The 14,007-nt window shown below is 48.7% G+C and overlaps 1 protein-coding gene across 3 annotated transcripts; it reads right to left on the bottom strand.

Moving 5' to 3' along the window:
• Positions 1 to 3,775: 3,775 nt before the first annotated feature.
• KLF10 (KLF transcription factor 10) lies at positions 3,776 to 10,523 on the bottom strand. Of its 3 annotated transcripts, none has more exons than XM_027064104.2 (4): positions 10,159 to 10,523; positions 6,873 to 7,106; positions 5,858 to 6,770; positions 3,776 to 5,376 (listed from the first exon to the last, which is right to left on the bottom strand). In XM_027064104.2, exons 1-4 carry the CDS (start codon positions 10,192 to 10,194, stop codon positions 5,117 to 5,119), a joined length of 1,443 nt encoding a protein of 480 aa, XP_026919905.1. In that variant the 5' UTR covers positions 10,195 to 10,523; the 3' UTR covers positions 3,776 to 5,116. The 3 variants fall into 3 exon arrangements, with proteins under 3 accessions (XP_026919905.1, XP_053064145.1, XP_014933511.1); XM_053208170.1 differs by lacking the exon at positions 10,159 to 10,523 and adding an exon at positions 9,998 to 10,108; XM_015078025.3 differs by lacking the exon at positions 10,159 to 10,523 and adding an exon at positions 8,067 to 9,106.
• Positions 10,524 to 14,007: the final 3,484 nt, after the last annotated feature.

The following is a 14,007-nucleotide window of genomic DNA, read 5'->3' as shown; positions in this document are numbered from 1 at the left end:
CCTAATACACCAGGTCGTTTAATTTGATCAGTGCTCTTTCCCTATACCTTCTCTAGAGCACAGCTACCTGTGTGGAAAATTAGAGGTATTTCTATTTGAGAACCACCTCTAAGCCATTTCTCAAACTGTTGTTAAGTTGGTCAGAAAAATGCCAGAACTGGATTAAGACAGACAGACAGACACACACACACACACACACACACACACACACACACACACAATCAGTGGGACATCTCTAGAGACAAGGCTTCCCTTAAGGTGTCCCTGGATTTCATTTCCTCCAAAGAGAAAGAACAGGTTAAGAGCTGAGCCATTCCAAGGCTGAGGAATTAGACTCACTGAGAGGGACTTGGTGAGCCTTGTATATGTCCGTCTTGATCAGATTTCTTCCCTGCCCAGTTAAAAATGCAATGAAAAGAACCTAAATTCCAGTGGCGCTTTGAGAGCTTTGAAGGTGTAGTGAGAATGCTTCTAGCACTAGCAGAGATTGATGGGAACAAGAAAAAGGCAGTCTTCAGCTCTTCATTGCCTTTGTCTGTACCCTGCATGTCTTGTAACAGCTCCCTAATTGTTCTCTCCCTAAGCTGCACAGACCTCTCAGTTTTCAGTCTGACAAAATTTAGTGAGCCCCTGCAGTGCGTCAGACACTGGTGACAGAGCAGTGAGCGAGATTCATGGAGTCCTTGTCTTCATGGAGTTTTATAGTGAAAGGGAAAAAGATATTAAGCAATTTTGGCAAAGTGTAATTATTAAAGCAGAAATGTCAAAGCGAAAGGGCAGGAAAATATTTCCAGCAGGAGAAATCATGTGTACGAAGGCTCAGAACTTGGACATGGTGTAGAGAATAAGGTGGAAAGTGGTGTGAGAGGTTGTTAGAAGCGTAACCGTGTGGGGCCTTCCAGCTCTGCTCTGTGCCTTCAGCAGCCATCAGCCACATATAGTTACGGAGCACTTGAAATGTGCTTAGTTCCAACTGAGATATGCTGTAGACATTTAATTCATACTGGATTTTGAAGTGTAGTGCAGAAAAAGATAATATCTCATTAACAATTTTATACTGATTATATGTTGAAATGATAAACTTTGTGGACGTATCGGGTCAAATAAAAATATGAAAATTAATTAAAATTTTTTCTGATGTGGCTACTAGAAAGTCTCAAATTACGTACGTGGCTCACATTATATTGCTATTGGTCAGCACTGTTCTGGACCATGTTAAGAAACCTGGACTTGATCCTAAGAGCATTGGGAAGGTTGTGAAATGTCTTAAATGAGGAGGTGACATGGTCAGGTTTGCATTTTCAAAAGACTGGTTGAGGGGGCTGGATGGTGGGAGACAAGATGAGACCCATTAGGGATAGCTGTGGTTGTTCAAGTGAGAGAGGGTGGTAGCCATGAGGACAGAGAAGACTTCCAAACAGTGAGATGACTAACACCAAACAGCTCTCATTCCGGTGAAACATGAACATGATAGGTTGAACCCAGATAAAATTTCCATCTTAGTCCATCAAAAATGGTTGAATAGTGAGAGAACTAACAAGGGTCAAAGTTGGAACATAAAGAATGACATAAATATCCCTAATTCCCACAGTGACATAAATAAATGAATACATAAATGAGGGGGGAAGCAACAACTCTTTTCCCCAGAATTCCAATTAATTATGAAGAAAATATGAAATCGCTATTAGCATATCACAGTAATAACTGCCGTATGCAAGATCTATGTAAGCATAGTGAGTGGGCAAAAGTTTAAGCAGAAACAGGTTATCCATCTTAAATTATATCTCCCCAAATAGTTAATAATTATAAGGAGAAAAATAATTTACATCGGAAAATTCTAGCAGACATCACTAAGCTAAGTGATCAAGCTTAGCATCACCAGTAATACAGACATCATGTATTTCCTATGATGCAGCGAAGACATTATCACTCTGTGGTATCTTCCCAATTAACACATAACCTCATCTAGTCATGAAAAAACATCAGACAAACCCAAAGTGAGGGTCATTCTACAAAATAACCAAGAAGGACTATTCAAAGAGATGAGAGAAGACAAAATGAGTGAGCATAGATTGGAAAAAATTGGATATGACAAGTAAATGTTTGAGATCCTGGATTAGGTTCTCTGATAGAAAAAAAAAAAAAGACACTGGTAGAAACACTAGTGAAACCCAAACAGGTTCTAAACTTTAGTAAGTATTGTAGCAAGGTTAATGTCTTACTTTTGGGCTCCTGGGTGGCTCAGCTGAGCATCCGACTCTTGATTTTGGCTCGGGTCATGATCTCACGGTTTGTGAGTTCAAAGCCCCACGTGGGGCTCTGCGCTGACAGGCACGGAGTCTGCTTGGGATTGTTCCCGCTCTCTCGGCCCCTCCCCTGCTTGTTCGCTTGCGCTCTCAAAATAAACATACATTAAGCAAATTTTAATTTCTTGGTTTTGATAAATGTTCTATGGCTATGTTACCAGCAGAAGCTGGATGAAAGGTAAATGGGAACTCTATTTTTGCAACTCTAAGTCTAAAATTATCTAAAAAGAATGAACTATTAAAATAGCTTGAATATCAGTAATTTCATACAGTCCAACTTATACAGAAGTCAGACAAGAAGCAGCCAAAACTGCTAAAGCTACACTAATACCATAATTATCATTACATGCTGCAAATGTTCTTGTCTGGGGGCAACTTTTGCACCAACATCAGTTTGCGTGAACATTCAACTCAAATTCATTACTCTGTTCCAATGATTTGATTTACAAAATTTTGAAGTTAAAGTCTGATGCCAGCTAGGACTGGGAAGAACACAGCCACGGGTGGCACATTTCCACTGGCCATGTCATCACAAGGGTGTGGGCACTAGGGCAGCTACCTTCCTCTACTCCCACTTCTGGAGACCTACCATCATGAGGAAACCATTAGGATGGTCCAGGTCCCAGCACTGAGACTGCAGAACAATACCCTCCCCAGCGGCTGTGCTGTACTTACACGGTGTTATAAGTTTCCAAGAAATAAGTCGTAACAGGTGCACAGATGACCCGAGATGCTGGTCTTATAACTGGTGCCAAGTGAGCACATTGCCCCTTCCCATGCGTGTTCAACAGTGAGCCAGACTTTAGGTCAATGGCTAAGTTGGATACTGTGGACAATGTTCTCTCATGACAAGGGGATTTCAGAGCCAACTAAAATAGCAACCTCCAAAATTATACTCAATACACCCAACTAGCATTTACAGCTCCTAATTCCACTGACAAGTGACTAGCAAGTGTTTCTCCTGCCAGGTGTATTACCTTTCATGCAGCTTAAGTATCAGCATGTTTATTGCATTTAAGGTTTCACTTAATAGCCTAAGCTAATCTAACTTCCAGAGGTAATTTACTCTCCATTTAACAGGTCAGGATTCTTTTCATTTGCCACAGCAGTCTTATTGCTTGTAATCATTCATCGTGGTATGCCCCTTAATTTAATGCTACTTAAGGTTTTGCTGAGAGCCAGAGCTATATCTCAACCCAAATCATCAAAATGTACAAGAATGTTTCAAGATTAAAATGTGTTGGTTTCTTGAATTGGGCAGGCTTGTAAGTTATCTCAGTGAATATACGGATACCAGACCTCACTTTGTATACTAATTTGATTCACAGTAGACATACACCCCTGCAGTTCTAAATTTGAATGAAGCTCTTAGAAAAATGCAGACACTAAGTCTTTGGATACACTCATAAGTGATCAATGTCATGTTTAGAGTGAGAACGGTTTTCAACAAATGCCATCAACCAAGTAAATATACCAAAGGAAATTTTTATTGTAAACAAGATATAAAGTACAACAAAAGAAATATTGTGCAAATTGTAAATCACAAAGTTTTTTTATTATTAAAAGAAAATTCCTGTTTTCCAAGGGTCCAAGTTTTGATGTCAGAAATCAATACCCAATAGAGAAAAATGTTAAATGGAAAGATATAGTGCCATTTTTCACTGTAGATTTTAAACAATTTACTTTTGTTTTACCACTGTATGTATCATCCACTATATAACAGAATATAACAGAAATACTGTTAACAAAAGTGAATGTTTTAACAACTTCTATTCACCTAATTCCACTCCCCCCCCCCCAAAAAAAAACTCCTATAAATTAACAGGACAACACTTGCCCATGTGAATAATGGTCACTAACTTTCTAATTCAATAAAGCACACATTATATCCTCATAATATAAGGGTACTTTACTGATGACATAAGTCATCTTTTTCAAGGAGTTATCTAAAATTCTTGGTATCCCTTCTTTACAATATATATTTTTATCTCCCATTTTTTTTTCTAAACAAAGTGCAATGTATCTTAGAGTCTACAGAAAACACATTGGTATACAATTTTCAAATCTACGCAAGAAACTGCAGGCAAACTAAAGCTCAAAGCATAATAAAATGCCTAGATATAGTCATCTGTTGAACTTTCAAAACAAAAATGCAAAAAAATTATAGCTATACTTCAACGCAATTAAATTACTGAGGATTCCAAATCTTTGGGCCCTCTTTAGCAATATACAAGCTGCTTAATTCCAAATGGTAGCAAGTATAAAAATGCTAGTTCTAGATCATATTTAACAACTACATCCACGAAATTGACTGGAAAGACTAGGAATAGTAAACAAGGTAACTAGGAAAAGATGCCAAAGTTTGTAATACAAATCAGTTTTCCATCTCCATCTCCGTACCATAATGTTTATTTCCAGTCTCTATTCTTGAAACCAGTGCTTCAGAAGAATCACATTGAAAAGTTGGTCTCAAGTACAAACGGTGAAAACGAAGTAATAAATTGTGCACACAAATTCAAAATCTGTGCTACCTGTGTTGACCTCATCTGAAACCTTCAAAAAATATTTAAAGGAATAAAAGCTTTCTCATCTCTCTTATGTGATAAGAAATGAATCCTGCCACTCTGTGACCTGCTTGTGGCTGCAGCACTTCTTGTCCTCCAGCCCAGGGCTGAGGCTTCTCCTCAGGCTGTGGGGCTTCTGCGTTCCGCCGCACCGGAGGGCCACAGACTTGCAGTGGAAGCATTTTTACATCACCGCTGGCTCCTGGCTGTGACCAAAGTTACTTCGGATTCTCACCTTCTGAGCGGTCACTGCGTGGGGGCAGGGGTTGGAGGTAAGGCCATGTCATTTAGCTTGCTCACTTCCATCTGCCAGTTTGGTAGCTTCTTGGCGGACAGATGGCGCCGGGCATGCTTGGTCAAATGGTCGCTCCTCATGAACCGTCGGTCACACATGGGACAAGCAAATTTCTTCTCACCTGTGTGGGTTCGCCGGTGTCTGGACAGTTCATCGGAACGGGCAAACCTCCTTTCACAACCTTTCCAGCTACAGCTAAAAGGCTTTTCTCCTGAGACAAAGAAATTCAGATCATCGTCACTATGCATTCATCAAGTCACTATAAATTGCAGATCTAATTATATCCAAAGACATACATTTTAAAATATCTTAAGAGATGCTCTTTAAAATAAAAGCTACTAAATGAATCAACTGTTAACTGAATGCTACATAGATTTCCAACTTTCACTCAATCACATTTATAGGAATCTTCCCTTTATAAATGCCAAACACAAAAAGGTTTTCTGACTTCAACTATGGTACAACGGCTTTAGAGATACTTTATTAAAGTAACTACTCAGACACATAAAGAATCATCGTTTGATAAATTAAAACAAACACCTTGATGAAATCTTTGAGAAACCTGTAAATATCCCCCACTGAACTGGCTAATAAGGCCAAGTTCTTCTTTAACATGCCTGGCTTGTACCTGTGATCATGGCCAAAAAACATTCAACTAAATCTCAAAGACACGAATAAGAAATGGTTGGTACCTGTGTGTGTTCTCATGTGGGCCTTCAGATGAGAGCTCTTAAAGTACGTCTTGCCACATCCTGGGTGGCTACAGATGTGACTTCGTATCCTGGATGAGTCAATCTGAGGAGTGACTTTTGCTGTGGAAGGGGAAAACCCTGGAGCGGGGGCGATGGGAGAGAGTCTGGTGCCATTTGGGCTCACCACCGGAGGCTTTGGGTTCTGAACAACAGGCTGGGGAACAACAAACATGACAGCGCCTTTGGGCACCTGAGTGCCCATGAACACGACAGGTGGGCACACAGCTGGTGGCTGACTGGGTGGAGTGCTAGGAACAACTGTTGTCACAACAGGGTTGTTTGCAGGGAGGGGAACCATCTGACAGATGACCGGCATAGGTGGCACTCCCCCTGTTGACACTGCAGGTGGGGAGACCAGCACCGACTTCTGCTGTGGGGACACAGGGGCGGGCTGAGGTCTACAGATGACTGTCTCTGAGGAAGGCACAGAAAAGTCATAAAGTGCAGGACTTGCTTTCTCATTAACATCTGCCGCCGTGTTTCTCTCACGTTTGGATCTGTTTGGTGACACAGCTGCACAGGGTATGTTTTTTCTTGCAGCCTCAACGTTCAGGTGGGTTCTTCTTCGAAAAGAATTGTCCTGATAGTTCAGGATGCTGGCTGCTTTCACTGGGCAAGATCTGTGGTTACACAGCTGGGCATCAGCTGTATGACGGATCACACTTGTTGCCTGAGCCTTGGGGAGTTTGGGGGCAGGTGCCGGGCTCTTCTCTTCCTCTTTGAAAGGTGCAGCAATGTGAGGCTTGGCAGGATCTGAGAATGATTTGAAGTGTCCGGTAGATGGCGCTGATGCCATCAAATTTGACACTTGAGAGGGTTCAAAGTCAGAAGGGCTGTAAGGTGGAGTCAAACACTAGAAAAGAAATACACAGAAATCGGCATGAGAAATTAAGTTCGTTACGTAAATTATAAAAAATTAGACCATCTGCAGTCTCATATTAAAAACAAAACTTACAAATGCTGGGATCGTATGAAAGTCAGGTGTACTCGGGAGTAGATTCTCTTCCTCCGACATATCGGATACTGGAGTAACAGGTCTGTTTTCAGTGTATTTCTTAAAATCAGACTTCCAACTGCAGCTCATTGACATAAGTGCTTCTACAGCTTCAAAATCACTCTTTTCTGCGGTTTTGTTCCAGGAATACACACTCTCTTTCGATCTTTCAGAAATCATTTCCATCCTTTCTTCCTATAAGAAAAGATCAAATGCTTATAACCATATTTTTGTCCTCCAAATAACACGCAAAGCAACGTACAATTTTTCCTTTACAATTGCACAAATTCCCAAGTTTGCGAAATAATTTTTTCTCTCACCCCTACTCAAAATAAAATTTTCCTCATTCTTTCTCTAATACTTAGGGTTGAACACAGATATCCCTGCAAGGTAGAAGAGAAGCATATTACCATTAAGGAGACCAAGGCCAAAGATAACAATGCATGTATGATCCAACAATGCATGTATGAACTTGATTTAGAAAAATTATATTCTTCCCAGAACAGCCATCTGCAACTAAGATCAAATGAAATAACTAAGGGAAGGTTATGCAAAAGTTTTTTCAATACTGCAGGTGAGGTATGAGGACTTTTGAGGTACCAGTTCCCCACAACTGGTAGTGGGGAAAAAACAAAGTGTAGTGGACAGAACTCAGGTCTGTCCATATGGGTCTTATCTTTTGAAAGTCACTTGGCACGTTAGGATAAAATCAACAGAATAGAAATCTTCAGTGTCTTTTTAAAATTACTACATTAGGTTATTTTAAAGGTAAAATACCTTTCATAGCTTGATTATCTATGGTAGAGAGGAATAAAGTGAATGAAATATGTAGAAAAATCCCAAAGCCATATTTAGGCTTCAAGTTCTTCATATTTGTGTTCCCTTTCACTAGATTTAAACAATGGCTTGCCATGCATAGCTATGACCAGCTAATGCGATACTAAAAAATGGACAATCAAAATGTAATCTTCCACCCAGAATTTGTAAAAACTGCCTGGTGAGTCTGCGATAGTCCAAACATTTTTTAAAATAACTGCCAGATGACAAGAATGATAGTGCATGCTTGCCATTTGTACAGCTCCCTCTATCAAGTGTTTAATGTTTCATATTAAAGTTCCTTAAACAGCACTTAAAAAAAAAAATGGCACTACCCACCAGCTTCCATCTTCCATTAATGTGATGCCATTCTTTTGGTTGAAGTAGAAATTGTGTAAAAATACCGAAAAGCATTCTTTACAAAGTACTACTCTCGACGCTAGTTTTAAAAAATACATAAACCCTTCGTGTTGATAACCTTAGAAAAGGAGCCACTGCTCTGGAGATTTCACCAACAACGCTATTGCATAATCGCGTGCCCCTTTATGTAAGCTGCAATGGACAGCGCACGTATGTCTAAAAGCCTCAAGACGCCAAAGCAAAGCAAAGAAAAAGGAAAAAAGGCAGGCAAGCAAGGAAGGGGAGCGTGAGCTGGGAAGGGCAGGAAGAGAAGCGGGGAGGGGAGGAAAGGGAGTGGGGCGCAAGGCAGGAAAGGGAAGAGCGGGTGGAGGCGCGGGCGGGGGAGGCAGACGAAGGGCGGGGGCGGACGGCGGGGGAGATCCTCGCTGGCGGGGACAGACGGATGGGGCCGCCCTAACCTCAATGAGGCTCGAGGGTGAGTCACTGGGAACATTCCTCGCCGCTCGCACGTCCCCGCGCCCCTGCCCCCGCCATTGGCCAGCCTGCCCGGCGGCCCCGGCCCGGATTGGCTGGGCCGCGAAGGGCGGGGGCGCGGGGGAGGTGGGGGCGAGGCATGTGAACAAAGCGTGATCGGCGGCTGCTCCGGGCGGCGCAGGAAACGTGAACTGGGAATTGCCGCGCCGTCACCTTTCACCTACTTCCTGAGCCCGCGGGCCCCCGCCCTCGCGCCGGCCCGGGGGAGGGGCCGCGGGCGCCGCCGCCAACCGCCCGGCAGTGCGCGCCCCAGCCCGCGGGGAGGGGCGGGGCCGCGGGCGCCGGCTCCGGGAGTGCCCGCCCCTCCCCGCTCCCGGAGAGCCGCCGTTCCCTTAGGAACCGACAGCAGGGCTGGGCCTCTCTGCCGCCCCTGGCGGAGGCCGGGGCTGGGTCACTCGGGGACGAGAGGCTCCCTGGGCGCACCCGCTCCCGGCCCACCCCCGGCCTCCGCCTCAGCTGCCGGAGGAGGAGCCGTGTCCCCGCGGAAACCCAGCCCCCTCCCTCCTCCCGGCCGCAGCCCCCGGGGATCCGGCCGAGCCCTCGGCGCTTCCCGCCCACGCCGCCCACGGGACCTCAGACCACCCCGTCTTTCCCGCAGACGCGGCGCCCCCTCCCCGCGGTTTCCGGCAGCTCCGGCCTCCGCCCGCCGAGTCTCCACAGGTTCCCAGACGTGCAGCCCCCACGGGCTCCGGCTCCAGACGCACGGCCCGCGGCTCCCGCCTCGACACGCGGCCCCCGCGTCTCGCGGCCCCGACTCCCCCCGCCCACGTCCCCCGCCCCACGGCAGGCTCCCGCTTTCCACCCTCGCATCCCCAAGGCGGCTCCCTACCCCCCTTCCAGGGGGCCCTCAATAGGTGGCCACTTGCTCCCGCCAGGGATGGGGAGTCCCCTGCCGGCGCCTCGTCTCCCCTCGGCGGTCCGGGGCCCACGTGCCATTCCCCCGCGCCCACGCCGGGCGCCCCCTCCCCCAGCACCCGGCTGTCTGCTGAGCAGCCCCCGTCCTGCAAGGCTCGGCTCAGACCCCTGAGAGGGGCAGCCCCCTCGCCTCGCCAGTGGACACCCCGCCCCTCAAATGCTCGCCAGAAGCCCCCTCCCGCCCTGGGTCGCATTCCTGATCCAGACGGCGGCATCTCTCTCGGGTGCCAGGTGCAGGGTAGACCCCTTGTCCCCCCCTCCCCTCTACACCTTCCCCAGTCCTCGCTGCCAGGGCAGCAGCCCCCTCCTCACTCTTCGCGCTCCTCCAGCCATCCTCCCTCTCGCCCACCTCAAGTCTCCCTGCGGAGCTGCCCCTTCCCCTCCTCATTATACACCTCTCCCTTCGTCTCTAGAGCCCCGTTCGCCTCTCCTGACCCACTCCGCGACACACACGCTCTCACCAATGCCCAGTTTGCAGGAAGAAAGCCCCTTTTTCCTCCACGACCCCGCTGCACCCCCGTCTTCGGGCGCCGCTGATGTCAAGGGCTCGGGGTTGGCGCCCCGGCTGGCCCCTGAGACGCAGCAAGGAGAGGAAGGACAGGGGCATCCCCAGGTGACTTACCGAAGCCTGCTGGAGAGAAGCGCCGAAGTTGAGCATGGTTGGCTGCCTGGCTGCCGGCGGCGAGCTGACTGGCTGCTACGCTGCTACGCTGCTTGGCCACAGACGGGCGCCCGGAGACACTCGACGTCGCTCCCGCCGCCGCCGCGCTCCGCGCCGTCTGCCCCCTCCCCATTCAGGTAGCCTCTCCGCCTGCCCCGCGCCGCGGGCGGGGGCGGGGGCGGAGCCTGAGGACGGCCAATCAGCGGCAAAGGTGTGTGAGGCGCCGGCCAATGGGCTCCCGGGGCCACGCGTGATCAGCGGCTGCCCGGCAGCGTGAAGCTTGTGTCAGTGGAGCGTGTACACAATCCCCGGCAGCGTGTTCCCTCGGCCCGGCCCGAGGGAACTCCCGCCGCCACCTGACTCAGTGACACCCTCTCATCCCTCGCCCACCCCCCCAACAGCGGTCCTCGGCCCCGGCCTAGGGGGCGGTGCCGCGGGCGGGGGCCTAACCCGGAGGCGCGGCAGCGGCGCGCCCAGGCACTGCGGAGGGCCGGCCCCACGTGGGAGGTGGGGAGGGATGCCCGCTCCGCCCCGTCCCCTCTGCTCGGGGCCCCATCTCGGCCCGCCACGGGGTGGGCGGGACGCCGGGCAGCCGGGCGGGGGAGGCAGCGGCTGCTAGCCAAGGGGCCCGAGCCAAGAGATTTGCATTTGGAAGCGCCGTCCTTAGGCGTCTGGCAAGAAAGCAGAGCCCGCTGACCGACTGAGCTGCATTTCTCGAGCATTTACTGGGTTTTGCCTCGCTGAGCCGTGGGGAGCACCGAAGCGGGGAGGGGTGAGGAGGGAGGGGAACCCGGCCGCAGAGCCAACACCTGCTCCTGCGCCCCCCGCCCACGCCCCCCGCCGCCGGCGCGGGCTCACCCTCCCCATCTGCGTCGCTGGCAGCAGTACCCGCCCCGTCCGCCCCGCCCATCCTTCCTCCAGGCAGCTGGGAGAATGGTGTGGGGACTGCAGGAAGCCCTGAGGACTGGACCAATGGGGTGATGAGGGGCTGTAGACCCGAGTTTTTATCCTTCTCCGGAGCCGACGCTCGGTTGGAGAATCGAGTTTTGAGCTCGTTGTAAAGTTTAAATTGCAGTCTACAAGCTGTTTCAAAGGTAGACCCCACCAGCCCGGGCCAAGGCCTCCGGAAACGCCCTGCCGGGAAACGGCTTGTGGGGAGGGGTCTCCTAGGGTCACCCAGCGCAGGTCGGAGCACGCCTCGGGGCGGGGTTGCTGCGGGGAAGCCCGCCTAGTCAAAGACACACCCGCCCCTCCAAAGCGCCACCGGCCCTCCTCTCTCCGACTACCCCACCTCCGACCCCCAGGGCTCCGAGGCGGAATAAGGCCTCCAGATGGGGAGCCCGTGACTTTGCTTTCGTTCCCAGTTTGCTCTCTTTTGGCCGTTTGGTCCCGTTCACAGCAGCTGTTGTTGGAGAGTTGGGCAGTGATAACCCGGCTTAAAGCAAACCAAAGATTTTATCTCCTTTGGACGGGCTGAACACGTGGCAAAAATCACGGCCCCTCCCTCAAGCTGTCTCACCTCTCCGTGTAACTGAAAGGCTAATTTAAGTGTCCTTCCTTTCCCAATAACCACAGAATGAGCATAGAAGGGAATTAATTATTTTAGAAACTGTTAAACCCATGAACATCTTCTAGTGGTTCCTTCTGGTATATCTAAGATCCAGGGTAGCCAACAACAGTAGTAAAAATACAGTTGACCAGGGCCAGGGATTGAATGGCCTCTTGTCACTGCCCCTCCTTAATCAGCTGGAGGGGGGCCAGCTCAGCAGCCCAGGCAGCTCTTCCTATCTCCCTTCCACTCCCTGCCTCCACTCTGTCTGCAGGGGTGTCCCTTCCCGTAGGCTTCCTTCCGCCAGGGCTGTCCCATCCTGTTGATCTGAGCTGGAGGGGTTGGAGCAGCTGGCCCAGGGCACCTGCTGCATTAGGGGAAGCTCCCCTCGGCGCCCAACCAGCAGGCCAGCCTTCCTTCCTGTCAGGGATCCGCCCCCTCCACAGGCCAGCCTTCCTTCCTGTCAGGGATCCGCCCCCTCAGGTGGCCACAGCCAGCCCTCCAGGTCTGAATCCAGTCCTTTCTTCAGGAATGTGGGGCCTGCTGGCGTGATGCCCTAGCACGCTGAGAAGCAGGGAGCATTCATGGCTTGTGGGAGTGATTCAAAACAGGAAAGAAAAGAGAAAAGGGGTAGGAGGAACAGTGTGGTGGTGGCACAATTCCTAGAGATTCAGAGAAAGATGTTCCCCAGGCACCTCAGACTCAACATTACCAAAACTAAAATCATTTCTGCTCCTTCCTGTATAGGTTCATCATCTCCCATCCAGCCTTCACCTTCTCCCCTAAAGTCCTAGATCCAGTTGGGCCCCAGATCGCAAAAATTTTGCCTCAGAAACGTCTCTCTTTCCTCATTTTTCATTTCTCTCCTTTAATTGTTGCCATCAACTCTCCCTTGGATTGAATAATCTGCAGTCTCCCCATCCAACCTCCAACCCCATCCCAGTTGATTTCTAGTGCCCAAACTCTCCATACTGCCACAACAGTGTTTTGAAAGTCACGATCCAATCATGACACTCCCTACTTAAAAATGGTCCTTGGCTCCTGTTGTCTAGGAGATAAGAAGCTATTCCATTCAGAGGAGTATAGTCTGCCCCCAACTCCCCTCCCCATTCTTCCAGCTCCTCTCCTATCCAGACATACCCTTGCCCAAAGCCAGAGCAAATGACTTGTTGTTCTTCAATGTGTACAATTCCACATCTCTAAGCCACAGTCCTCATTTAGCAAACGTTGTGTTGCTCATTTACCCAATCTGTTCAACAAGTATTTGCTGAGCACCTACTATGTGTCCTAGGCACCAGAACAATAGCAAGGAACCAGTCCAGGTCCCTGCTCTCAGAAAGCTTGGATGGGAAGGCAAAGACAAGTCTCTCTGTCTCCATCTCTCTCTCTCTCTCTCTCTCTCTCTCTATATATACATATATATAATACTATCACTTATGATGGTGAAGCTAACTAATGCATAGAATTACGACGGGGTGATATGATAATATGATTGTGCCTATGATTGTGATTTGGTTTAGGAGATAAGAGAATCTTGCTTTTGGGGCACCTGGGTAGCTCAGTTGGTTAAGCCACTGACTTTGGCTAAGATCATGATCTCATGGTTTGTGGGTTCGAGCCCCGCGTTGGGCTCTGTGCTGACAGCTCAGAGCCTGGAGCCTGCTTCAGATTCTGTGTCTCCCTCTTTCCCTGCTCACATTCTGTCTCCCCCTCCTTCAAAAATAAATAAACATTAAGAAAAATTAAAAAAGAATCTTGCTTTGAGGAAGAGACTCTTAAGCTGAAAACTAACGATAGGATAGGCAGATTCATGGAGAATGTGCCTGAGTAGAAGACACAGCTATGACAGTGTCCTACCAGGAAGGAGCTCACTTGGTGATACAGTGTGGCTGGAGGTGTAGAGGGTGCTGGGGAAAGTGGGGTGTGGGGGGACAGGGTTGGAGAGTGAGCAGTAGCAGTCAGACTAGGAGGAATTTACAGGCCACAGTGTGAAATACAGATTTTCCTCAAAGTGTAGCAGGAGCCATGGTGTCTTGGAAAAAATGTACATTTTTATCTTTGAAGGGCTCATTTGGCTTCCTTTGCTGTACAGCCACCTTGTTGAAGCCTTCTTTGGTAATTTCAAGATGAATCCACTGTCCTCTGTTCCCATAGCATTTTTGTCCACACTCCATGCTGGGAGTGGAGCACATATCACATCTTATTGCAAGAAGTATCTTACAACACCTCCTTCAAGATGGCAGCCATGTCATAATCTTTCT

The sequence above is a fragment of the Acinonyx jubatus genome, chromosome F2, assembly GCF_027475565.1.
Source record: "Acinonyx jubatus isolate Ajub_Pintada_27869175 chromosome F2, VMU_Ajub_asm_v1.0, whole genome shotgun sequence".
Lineage (NCBI taxonomy): Eukaryota > Metazoa > Chordata > Mammalia > Carnivora > Felidae > Acinonyx > Acinonyx jubatus.
Note: the sequence above shows the minus strand (reverse complement) of the source record. Positions and strands in the feature narration are given on the sequence as shown.